The following is a 12,042-nucleotide window of genomic DNA, read 5'->3' as shown; positions in this document are numbered from 1 at the left end:
GTTTTTTTATACTACATATACACTGTTCTGATATGTAGCATCTATAATGCATAGTCATTGGAAGTCTGGGCTAAGCATCACATATTAGGTATATAGTCACACTTTGATTAGCTATTTATGCTGTTAGCTAGTTAGTCACATGCTAATTTGCTAATCTGTGCTTTGTTTTATCTTTTTGTGTCGCTTCTGGGGTAAAGTTTGCGCGTGACATGCCCATTTACAGCATTCGTCCATTTGGCATTGAAGGGAAGGAAAGCCAGAACAAATCAAGGAAGACAACCTACAGTTTGTTGATGGCACTACCGACTCATTGGGGAGTATTTCCACACTTTAGGCAGCCCATGAGGTGTAATTCCTCCTGTATGTCCCAACATGGTCTTAAAGTTTGTAAGTCCGGGCGCTCGGGGTTCATGTTGGAACTCTAAATACTACCGTGCCATTACCATTTGTTGAGCAGTCACCGGCCCCCAACATTGCCAACCATCCAGCCAACTCCACCAGTCCAGCTGACCCAGCATGGAGACCCATTGAAATGGTCCAGCCAAATATTTGATATGGGGATCTTAGTGATAGACCTGTCTGTCTAGCCACGCCATGATTAGCATCTTATTATTACTGTACTGGAGATTTCAGTGAGAAATGTGTCAGCATCTGGGCCGACCACATGCTGTTCACACACCATCCATTGGATCTAATGCATATTAAAACTGCACCATCGTCCAGCCATTCCAACATGGTGTCCAGCCAGCTATGATTTACGGGGATCTTAGTGACAGATCCATCCATCCAATGTACTCTTGGTGACATGCCCTTGCTATGATGGAGATTTCAGTATGAAATCTGTCTGTCCAGCCAGGCCTTTGGAGTGGTCAGTACTGGTGATAGCCGGACCATCTTCTATACTGCCAGCTTCCAGGCCGACCATTTGTCATTCAAACCAGCCAGCAGTGCCAGACTTCCATGCATTCACTGCTTGTCCACAAGGTGTTGGCTACTTCAGAATGGCCCCACCCTTAATGCTGCTCTAAAGAATTGGTAGATCTTTTTGAGGAAGAAGAAACAGATTCATGGCAACAGACACCTTCAGAACTAGTCTCCCATCATATTTATGCCCGTCTTTTTTGGGGGCAGACGGATCTGCTCCATGCCTATCAGAGCTGGATAGGGATGTCGTTGCAGACACCCAGCAACAGCCATGCTTATGAACTGCTAAGGTCATTAACTAGGGTTGATCACCATACCATGGTCAATTCTTTGACGGGTTTGGCCAGCTCCCTCTTGATATGATGTGTCACATCTTGCAATCCACATCATTCCTACCTTATCATACCCTCCCTTTCTAGACATCCCTGTTTGGTTCACCGTTGCTTTGGAGGAAGAATAGAGGAAGTTTGGAGGCAGGCAGCTCAGGAACTGCCACTCCATCCCACTGCTTAACCCACATAACCCACATGTGCATTTTAGAAATTTGATGTATAATCATTTAAGTAACAATATAGTAAATTTGGAATAGTTCAGTTTTGAGAAATACTTTCAGAGTTGTAAGAAATTCTTTTTTTTTTTTTGAATCTGCAAGGCTAATATATGCTTTTTTTTAATGGTATAAGATATCAGCATGGAAACAATATTGGTATTGCCGTCGCTCTATCATATCTTATGAAAGATTAAGATTTAGATTTATGCATTTTTACTAATATTCTTTGAGACATATGCCTATTTAAGGGCTTCAGAAGTATTACACACGGTTCCCACGCTATTGGGAAATCGAGAAAAAGTGGGGAGAAATGATAATTGTTTATCTGACCGTGACAAGTCCTTGAATTTCGCAGATATTGATGAAAGTCGGGAAAAACCTGGGGAATTTTCTGCCACCACCTGATGCCCAAAACAATGACATCATTGAGTCGTAACTGAGTTAAACTTATCATGTTCTAACTAGAATATTCAGAGGTGCAGTATAGATCATCTGGGTGCTTGCAATAAACATAAGCTGAATCAATCCAAAAGCTCAGTGGATTAGATTCGTCTAGTAGACTTTTATTTTCAAACTCCGTATCTTGTGTTACATAGAAGGTATGAAAACCAGTCTAGCATTACAAGAGGCCAACATGGTCGTGGCAAAACGAAGCCACTTACCTGATGGCTGAGCAAACTTAAACATTGTTCGATCGATTGATACATGCCTGAAATCAATCTGAAAATTACTTATTTTCTCAGATATTGTGAGTATTGAAATCATTATGTCTTTGATCTGCTGAAAGACAAGATAAAACTATGGCATTGATGAAATGTGACCTGGTACTCATGATTTGCATTGCATGTCGCATGAGTACACAAATCTAACAACCCACATTTTCAAAATGTTATAGAGAAAAAAAACAAAAATATTAAATGAAAGTTGTATGCTGGTTGTAATAAAAATATAAAAACGAAAGAACACAAAATACTCCATATTTATATATTCTGAGAACAACTTCAGGAGTTTTGTTGTATCACGTAACTACCACATTGACATGTGCTCTCTGCTTGATAATTCAGACTGGCCACGTTGCTGGTTTTTATAAAAAGTATCTGACTTTAATTTAATATAATTGAATTTCAGTACAACAACATTAAAGAGGAGTTTGTTGTTGATATCATGTGACTATTGAACTTCCGATGTCGTTTGAGATTTGTGAAGTCATGTGACTAGTAATGTAAACGGCGAGTACGGGGGGTCAGGTTTCATCTATGCCATAGTTTCGTCAAATCCATCAGTGGATTAAAGACATAAAGCTTATACTACTTGCCATTTCTGAGAAAATAAATCATTTTCTAACAGTTTGATGTAGGTATGAGTTGATATAACATAAGTTTAAATTTGCTAGGCCCACTGGTAAGTGAATACCATATGTCGCTATGCACGAGGGCAGCAAATTCGAAATTTTTGATTTGCAATTGCCATGACCCCACACCCCAACCTGAATGTCCAACTATGAAAAATGGGGTGGGAATATTTGGAGGAAACCTGGATTAGAAAACAAAATGCTATTCATTTTAAGCCAAGTTGGTAGTCCAAATTGTTGAATCTCAGAGCCGAAATGAGAAATTGTTGTCCGTTGTATTATATATATAAATTGACACGAGCTTCTGTATCAATACAGGCATGGGGACTGGTTTAACAAATTACAAGAAGACAGGTTGATTCTACAGAATATTCAGTCCTTGTTTATACAACATCATATAATTTTGAAGGTCTTTGTCAAAGTTTAAATCAACCCATTTGAAAATGTTTTTTAAATGGTGGATTTTTAACCAGATTGTCTTTAGGAGATTATGTTGTTTGAAAAATCTAGTTTGACATTTTATGGGCACAGATAAATTTAGGGTTAAACTCTTTTTATTACAAGACAAGATCTTAATTATTTGCGTTCATTGTTTTTTTATATACTGTAATAGGAAATGTTTACTTTCTGTAAGATGCATATATATTTATATGTATTGCTGTAGAATTCTTTATAATTAAAGGTTTGAATGGAAACAAAAGGAAACAAAACCAGTTTATGTTCATTATGTTGTTTCCACATAGTAACAATGCAGGTCAGCAAAATATTTATACCCATTTTGTGGTTTTGTACATGATCATCTTTTCTGACATAGATGTTTTGGAAAGTCTCGAAATAGGAACATCTTTACAATTAGAAAATTTTACAATTTAAAATGTTCTTTAATTCCATTTAATAATGGTGATATGTGAACCTTGAAAAAGTTAATTTCATCCTGGAGAAACCCTGGAAATGACCTGGAAATTTATCTTTAGAAAAGTGTGGGAACCATGATTACATAACTTCCTAGGGCATATCATTCATAGATTGTAATTGCTGAAAGCTATGGCAATCAAATCAGCAACAAAGCTGACCACAGAGTATGCGTATGTAACATAATAAGCCTTTATATCGCTACCTCAAAATATTTAAGTAATTAAGTTGGCTATATCTTTCTCTGCATGTTGAAGTGAAACCAGCCTTCTTGATAGTGACTGTGGGGTTTGTTACTGAAGTGACGAGTTGAAAGTAGACTGACATCATTTATATGTACTAATTCAGATATGAAAAATTAAATATTCATGCACTTCATAATTTATGGTATGTAATCTGAAGAATAAACCATGTTATTTCTAGTAAATTTAATCACAAAGTTTGTATAATTCCAGTGAATTACAAATATATTGGAACTATTTTTTAGCAGATCTTAACTTGATGGGGTGACTCAGACTTGCATGTACTTTTTATTTACCTTTTCAAGAGCAAGCATTTCATAAATTTATTATTTTTTAATTAACATTTTGCAAAAATAGAGAAATTTTTAGTGTAGCTTTTGATTTTAATGATGAAATATATGTTCAACATAAATTTGCATTGTTGAATATACCACAGTCATGACCTAGTACAGTAAAACCTGCTATGAAAGACCACCTGTCTTGAGAGACCAGGTTCTCCTTGCACATATTTATTGGTTATATAGTGTTATGACCTGTCATGAGAGACCATCTGTCTTGAGAGACCATTATTTTTTTGCACAAGGGGTGGACTTTCAAGACAGGTTCTGCTGTATATGATGTGCAATTAGCTGGAGTAATGTAACATAATAATATCCATCCTGATGCAGTCTGTCCTTGGTTAGCTGCTCACACCTTGGTGTACAAAGCAAAGAGGAAAAACTCAGGCAGCCCCAAAAAGTAACCATGGTTTTCATTCTTTCAGGTTATTTAGGTATCTGAGTAATGATTAGATGATATATCTGGCATGTACAGCACAATAACAGAACAAAATTCGTAACATATTTCAACTCCAAAGGTTATTATGTCAGTGTCCCCTTTCTTATGAGATGCTTCATGCATAACATATTCTCAATCAGCCTTGGTACAATTTCTTACTGTAATTAGATTTTAAAATGGGACACATGTATAATTGCATTTTAAGTTGATGTGTTAATGTTAGTAATTTTTGTTCAGTTTGAGGAGGGGCCCCATGTGGCTGAGTGGTCCAAAGCACTCACCATTCCGGATCACTCCCATCTCACCTCTGTCTGTATGGGTTAGTCCAAGGCTCGGCTAGCATGGGTATGTGGGAAAGCCTGCCAGTAGCTTCTCGTGGGTTTTCCAGGGTTCTTCATCCACCAGTTATACTGGCCGCCATGTATAGCCTATCATGTGCTGAAAAATGGCGTTAAACCCTAGAACAACAACAACAACAACAATCAGTTTGAGGAAGGAAACGGCCAAAATTTAAAATGACCAAATAGAGTAGTTTCTTCAGATACATTGACCAATCATAATACCTTAGAAGAACTGCTTCTTTTTTTGCAAATCCAGCAGTACTCCCAGGCTAAACATTTCAGCTATGAAGTTAGAAGTTACCGGCCCACATTGATAGTGGTTAGAGTGATCTCCCCTTGATACAGAAGTTTGTGCAGAATTCCATGACCACTCCTGTTACTACTAATGCTTGTGCCAAGTAGCACTCTTTCTAATAAGAGGCTTCATAATCGAAACCTACAAATATTCTAAAAGGGAAATATATTATATCTTTAATTTTCTAGTATTATCTTGCTCTTATCTTTTGACATCTAAGTTTTCTGTTGTTTGTAGAATTATATCTTTCTCAAACTCACACACATAGGTGTCATTCACCTGCACAGGTCACTAGTGCTTTCCCCTCACATTGATGTAACCTTTTTTATGTGCAGATAGTATGTGTGCAGTAGAAAACTGATATTAAATTACTGTGCACACAATGCTCTGTGAACTAAGTTTAGTGCTCCAGTAAACTTGGGATATGTATTCACTGTGTTCTCATGCCTTTGCCACTCAGTGGCTTAGTGATTCTTTGGAAGTAACTGTATTCCAGTCAGGACATTCTATGTGCATTGTGGCCTGCCCCTTTAGACAAATCTTCTCCAGCTTCATCTCAGATTGCACAGGAGGCATTGGCATCACCTCATTGACCTTGAACCAATGAATTATGCCTCCAAGCTTCATCGTCTTTGCTAGATCTCACTGTGACAGTCAGGTGTACCCTTGCAGGTACACCCTCTGGATTTCACAGTTTGTGTGCATGCAAGCACAGAGAGAGGTGCACATCTCCTTTGATCATTCCAGGAGGCCAGTGGAGCAATGCCCACTCATGCACAAGGAGCTATGTGGAAACGACATTCTCATTTTGTCTCAGAATTCCATTGTGGTGAATTATCTGATAAGGCAAGTGGGAACCTAGTCCCCAGACATTTATGTTCTTGTTTCGGCTTGTTTACGGTGGTGTCTTTAACAACAAATCCAAATACAAGTTCATCACAATCCAGGTGACTGAAAGTATTAGAGAATTTGCTCTCCTGTGAGAATCACAGATATAAATAGAATAAGTTGCTATATCCCTGGTTTTCACTCATATATATATGCCCACTGGAATTAACCAATGGTAGATCTATTTGTGATATGGTGGAAAGTAAAGCTCACAATCTTTGTCTCACCAGTCCTGGATCTGAAGGCCTGGATGGTTGATGGTCTTTCTATAGATGGATAGGATTAAATGCATACGCTTACCCTCCAACACCTCTAATTCCAAAGGTGATACAGAAAGCAAGAGAATCAGAGTCTCACCACATCCTGATTGCTCCTCTCAAGTTAAAAAATCATGGATCAACAACATCATAAACTTCCAGGAAAACAGATATTTCCTTGTCTGCTCAACCACAACAGCAGGTATTCTATCCTAATCCAGGGTTGTTAAACCTGCATATCTAGTTTACATTAAACATGCCCTCAGGAACAAACAAATCTCTCCACAAGTGGTGGAGAGTATCACTCAAGTGAGATGGTCATCCACTTTGAGAGTGTACAAGGGAAAATGGAAACTTTTTGCATGATAGTGTGACCATTAGCACATTGCATCTCTGAATGCATCAATGCCTGAATGAGCTAACTTTCTGCTTTGGCTCTTTGATGAGAAACAGTTCAAGGCAGTCATGACAAAGGGCTACCATTCCATGCATGCAGTATTATCAGACAAGACAAAGGGCTTCATCTCTAATACAAGACCTGCTTCCTGCTCGCACTAGCAGGCAGAATCAGCAAAATAATTGTATTATCAGGTTACTCAACTACTCACAGTTCCAATAAGATAGTATGACTCGTCATGGCACCTATTTTCATTAACAAAAACATACCTTCACTCATGGAAAATCAATCATTTGTGGTGAAACCTCTGTCTACTCTGGACACTTCATCCCATGGTCATCTACTGGAACCAGTGAGAGCTATGAAGTGGTGCTTGAGAGGGAAAGGACTAGAGATTGGGGCTGGCACTATTTTCTTGGATAAAATACACTATCTATATGTAGGCAGGTAACTTTTAACTTCTTAACTTAAAAGTTTAGTTTGAGAGGGATGGATTTGTGAGTTAGCAGTAGTTCTTGTAAGGTGTTGTGACTGAGTAAGTATCGTTGAAGAAACTTATTGTACTAGAATAAAATTTTGTATTTCTGTATTAAAAGATATGTTATTATCATTATTTTTGTTTATATAATGCCATTTTGATTATCTTTTATTACTTTTGGAAGCATTCAAGTCTTGGACAATATACTTGGTCTAGAATTAATTGTTTTCATATTTCTTACTGCGTTCATATAAAATGGAGCTTTTTATATTTTTAAGACTACCATTTATTTTGAACAGGTGGAAAGTGAATGGTCCTGCCCGCCAAATTGACACAGGAGCTGGATTCTTTTTAGAAGAGGAAGATGGGAAGGAAAAGTGCAAACAAGAAATTAAGCATCCTCAAGGTAGAATTTAAAACATTAGGATTCAGAGGAGTTATGTTGGTTAGGATTCATTTAGTTTGAGTGTGCTACTTAGAAAATTCTAACCTGTACATGAATATTCTAACCTGTACATGAATATTCTAACCTGTACATGAATATTCTAATCTGTACATGAATATTCTAACCTGTACGTGAAAGTTCTAACCTGTACATGAATATTCTAATCTGTAAATGAATATTCTAAATCTTATTATGTCTGTTTTGATACAGTCAGTCTTGAGTTTAATGAATCCAATCAGGAAACCAGATTCTTGCTAAAGAAAAAGAACAAAAGCCCCCATGCTCAAGTTCTTGCAGTGAAATCAAGATTGCTGATAAAACATGTTTAATAATTCCAACAGCCATTACAGGAGACAATATGAAATTGAATTTTGTTTGAAATTGTCAGTAGAAGTGAAAGCCATTTTCTCAACTGAAATCTACCAAAGCAATGAAAGATACTGACATAAACAAAAGGTCTTAGGAGCAATGAACTACCTATTAAAACACAGTTTTTCACCCATTTTTTATGGACACTTAAAGGCTGTCCTTTATATTTTCACTTTAATTTAATAATACTGTTTGTCAAAAGGCTGAAGAGATGAGAAAAGCATCCTACATGACTATTCTTACATTCACAATTTAAACAAATAAAAGTAAAATAAGTGTTGGTACTATAATGACTGTAAGTCTTGGGACACAATAAAATATATTAATGTAAGAAATATAGCAGTTTTGGTGTCCCAGCATTTTTAAACACAAAAATGTCAAGACAAAATTGACCAGATTGACACACAACAATGACCAGATTTTGTTTAATTACCATGTCAGTATACTCATAAACTGTGTCACAGCAATGTATCCCCTAGGGGTGCAAGACTGAGAGTCAAAAATCTCCTTGGTGTCAAAACTGGTGGTCAGACTGAGTAAAAAACAAACTTTGGTATCAAAACTGGGGGTCAAATTAAAAATTTGAGGGTTCTGAATCGCAAATGAGGGTAAAGGGAAACACTGATAAGCTGTGTTGATTGCTGTTATGTTATTATTTAGAGCGGGGCCCCAAGTGGCTGAGTGGTCTAAAGCGCTCTCCATTATAGATCATTGCCGTCTCACCTCTGTCTGCGTGGGTTCGAGTCTCGGATTTGGCTAATGTGGTTATGAGAGAAAGCTTGCCAGTAGCTTCTCGTGGGTCAGTGGTTCTTTCCGGGGTTTTCCGGGTTCTTCCTCTACCATTAATACTGGCTGCCGTGTATAGCCTATTGTGTGCTGAGAAATGGCATTAAACCCTACAACAACAACAACAACAACAACAACAATTATTTAGAGTTTACCTGGAGACCTATACTATAGTGTACTGTACATACAAAGTACAAATCAGGTGCAGCATCACTTATTATCATTGTTTATTCCAAATATATTTGATGCAGATTTTACTTTATTCATTCTTTTTGCCAAATCGCATTCATGCAGATCGTATTTTAGCTTGATGTCCATTGCTATTTTATTTACTTTAATCCATGTGCTCAAGAATTACTGTCTTTCAGAAATATAATCAGTTCAATAAAATGATGTAAATAATAGGAAAAGATGCACATCTTTCATTAAATAAGTTGCATAAACAGCATATATTCACATCATTCAGACATGATTTTTTTTAAAAGTGGAATTCCACTTTTCTTCTGACTTGAATCCGATTTTTCTTGATATAGTCCATTTTTTATCATCTCCGATCTGTTTTTTTTTATGGTCAGTTTGGTCCCATTCTACAGCGATCCTTATATTAGTTAGCCCACATATTCTGATTGGTCAAAAGTTTAAATTATCCAGTGAATCTTCATGTAATGGAAACTAATGGCAATGGAAAGAAGAAGCATGCTTGCAAAAAATGGTATCCTGAGTTGTTGAGAGAGACCATGACACGAGAAGTTTAGAAAAAAGGTTTAAAAAACATATGGAAATGGGAATGGCTGGAGCGAAAAGTCGATGAAAATTTAGTTAGTCAGTTTATAAGAAAACTGAACGCTAGCGGACTGGCATTTTGTGACCTCTGCTCAAAGGTAATTGCTGTTGGAAGTGTTTGGAACAGCACCTACAGGAGAAGCTGCATACGGAAAAATTGACGCTCAGAAGGCATCTGGAAAAAGTGCAGTTAATTATTGTGAGAAAAAAGATTTCTTGCATGAGAGAACAGATGTCAGAATATGCGCACTGCATGTCACCAATACAAGCACCAGCTTGAAAGGAAAAAGGCCTCATCGAGAAGGAAAAGAAATGATTGCACATTGAGCCAAAAAAGTCAGTCAAAAAGTAAGGCTAAAGAAATCTTTGCCAAAACTGCAAAAAGAGTTCAACTGGCATATCAACAGGTTGTGTCCATTGGAGAAAAAGACAAGTAAATGTATGGGATTATTTGTATATAGTTGATGTACTTGGTGTTTATTTTACAGATTTGTTATGAAAAGAGAGAAATATATATTTGCTGCAAAAATTGAGAAATTATTGTGACTTAATTACTATGTGAACACTGATATGCACATTAAATAACTCCAGCATCAATATTATTGGAGAACAAATTCATCTGACAACAAATATTGTGATATTATCCAAGTTGAAATTTTTTGGTAAGTTTGTTAGTTTTTCAGAGGATTATTTTGTTATATATTATGATCATAAGTTCCACCAGAAGCAGTTTTTTATGATTGTGAAATGCATTTTTGGCCTGAGGGCTTTTGGCCCCCCTGCCCCCCACCCCCCAGATTGGGGGAACTGTCCCTCTAGACCCCGTTGGGGGAGGACCCCCCTTTAAAATTTTCAGCTTTATTTATAGAATACCAAAATCTGATCATTGATCCATATTAGTTTGTATATGATGGCTTAACACAAAATGATAATTTTGGTCACCTGGCTGTTTCAGCATTTGCTTTTGTTTATAATTGGCAGATTTGTCTTTTGTTTCTTGACAATAATCCAGGCCAAATAATTGTTTAAATGATGAATCTGGCATGGGTAAAGAGGACTTTTTGTCTGGTGGCAGTGCCGATAACCATTTATTCTACCACAATAATCCACACTAATAAACTGTTGTAAAATCTAAAGTGAGTTTAGCTGGATGAGATGCCATGCATAATAGTGCTAATAAATTAATTGGTTCCCAAAATTGATATTAGATTGACAAAACATATCACATGTAAAAATGTTTTAACTTAGTATTCAGCTCTCTCTTGCTCTCTCTCTCTCTCTCTCTCTCTCTCTCCCTTCTACTCCATAAATTTAGCATCATTACCATAGCTAAGTAAATAGGTATTTATTTAAAGTTGTTTACATCAAAAATCAAACTTGACCAGACGATGGCAGTAATTGTGCATTCATGGGTTGCTGTAACACTACCTGTCTCTCTTGACTCAATTATTGTTTGTTTATGCATTATTGCATTAGACATTTTATATCAGTGCACCAGTAATTATGATTTTGTTTTGCCTTGAAATTGTAAATACCTAACTAATTAAAATATTATCCCAGTATGAAATTAATGAACAACAATAGGGTTTTGCAATTATGCTAGTGAGCATATTTACATAATGGTGCCACCACATGTACACTGTAGACTTGAACATGTCCTGAAAATGAAGTACATTCTGCTGAATAAAGTACATCCCTTGGATTCGACTCATGGGCACCAATGTATTAAACTTTAATGAGAAATCAAAAATACAATAATGAAGTTTAGAAATAATGCTTCGTAAATGACGCTAATACCATAATCCTGCTAATATTATGGAGTGAAAGGCAATTACACATCAAAGTACAGTTGCAGTTCAAAATTGCCTCTTATCCCAACCCAGTTTCAGGTTTTAATGATTAACTGGCCTGTATTGCTGTCCGAATTAAAAGACAAATCTGCTTATTATAAACAAAAAGGAGACGCTGAAACATCCAGCTTTCCATTGTGTGGAAAATTATGATTTTGTTTGGTCAAAGCACAAAAGTAATTTTGCCTTTATTATTACCATTCTTTCATAAATATGTAACAGTTGTGCTGGTTGTGCCTCGCACAATTGAACGCGTGTACCTTTTCATAAAGATTACCTTAGTTTGTAGCATCCCTTAAATCATTGAAAAAGAGTAACTCGTGAATGTGTGGATCAATGTAAATGAAATGGCTATCACTGACTGGTTGAAGTGTTTTCTGAAACAATGTGATTTGAT

At 36.6% G+C, this 12,042-nt stretch overlaps 1 protein-coding gene across 7 annotated transcripts in view; it reads left to right on the top strand.

Moving 5' to 3' along the window:
- LOC149794139 (DNA repair protein complementing XP-A cells-like) overlaps nt 1-12,042 on the top strand; it is a 64,477-nt gene that overhangs the window by 13,214 nt on the left and 39,221 nt on the right. For all 7 annotated transcript variants that reach the window (XM_089968209.1, XM_089968210.1, XM_089968206.1 and 4 more), the window contains one exon: nt 7,712-7,818. In XM_089968209.1, coding sequence (XP_089824335.1) covers nt 7,712-7,818 — 107 coding nt within the window. The remainder of the gene's footprint in view (nt 1-7,711; nt 7,819-12,042) is intronic.

This window comes from Sinohyriopsis cumingii, chromosome 8 (genome assembly GCF_028554795.1).
Source record: "Sinohyriopsis cumingii isolate HCF-2022 chromosome 8, ASM2855479v2, whole genome shotgun sequence".
Classification (NCBI taxonomy): domain Eukaryota; kingdom Metazoa; phylum Mollusca; class Bivalvia; order Unionida; family Unionidae; genus Sinohyriopsis; species Sinohyriopsis cumingii.
This window is presented reverse-complemented; position numbering and strand designations above follow the sequence as displayed.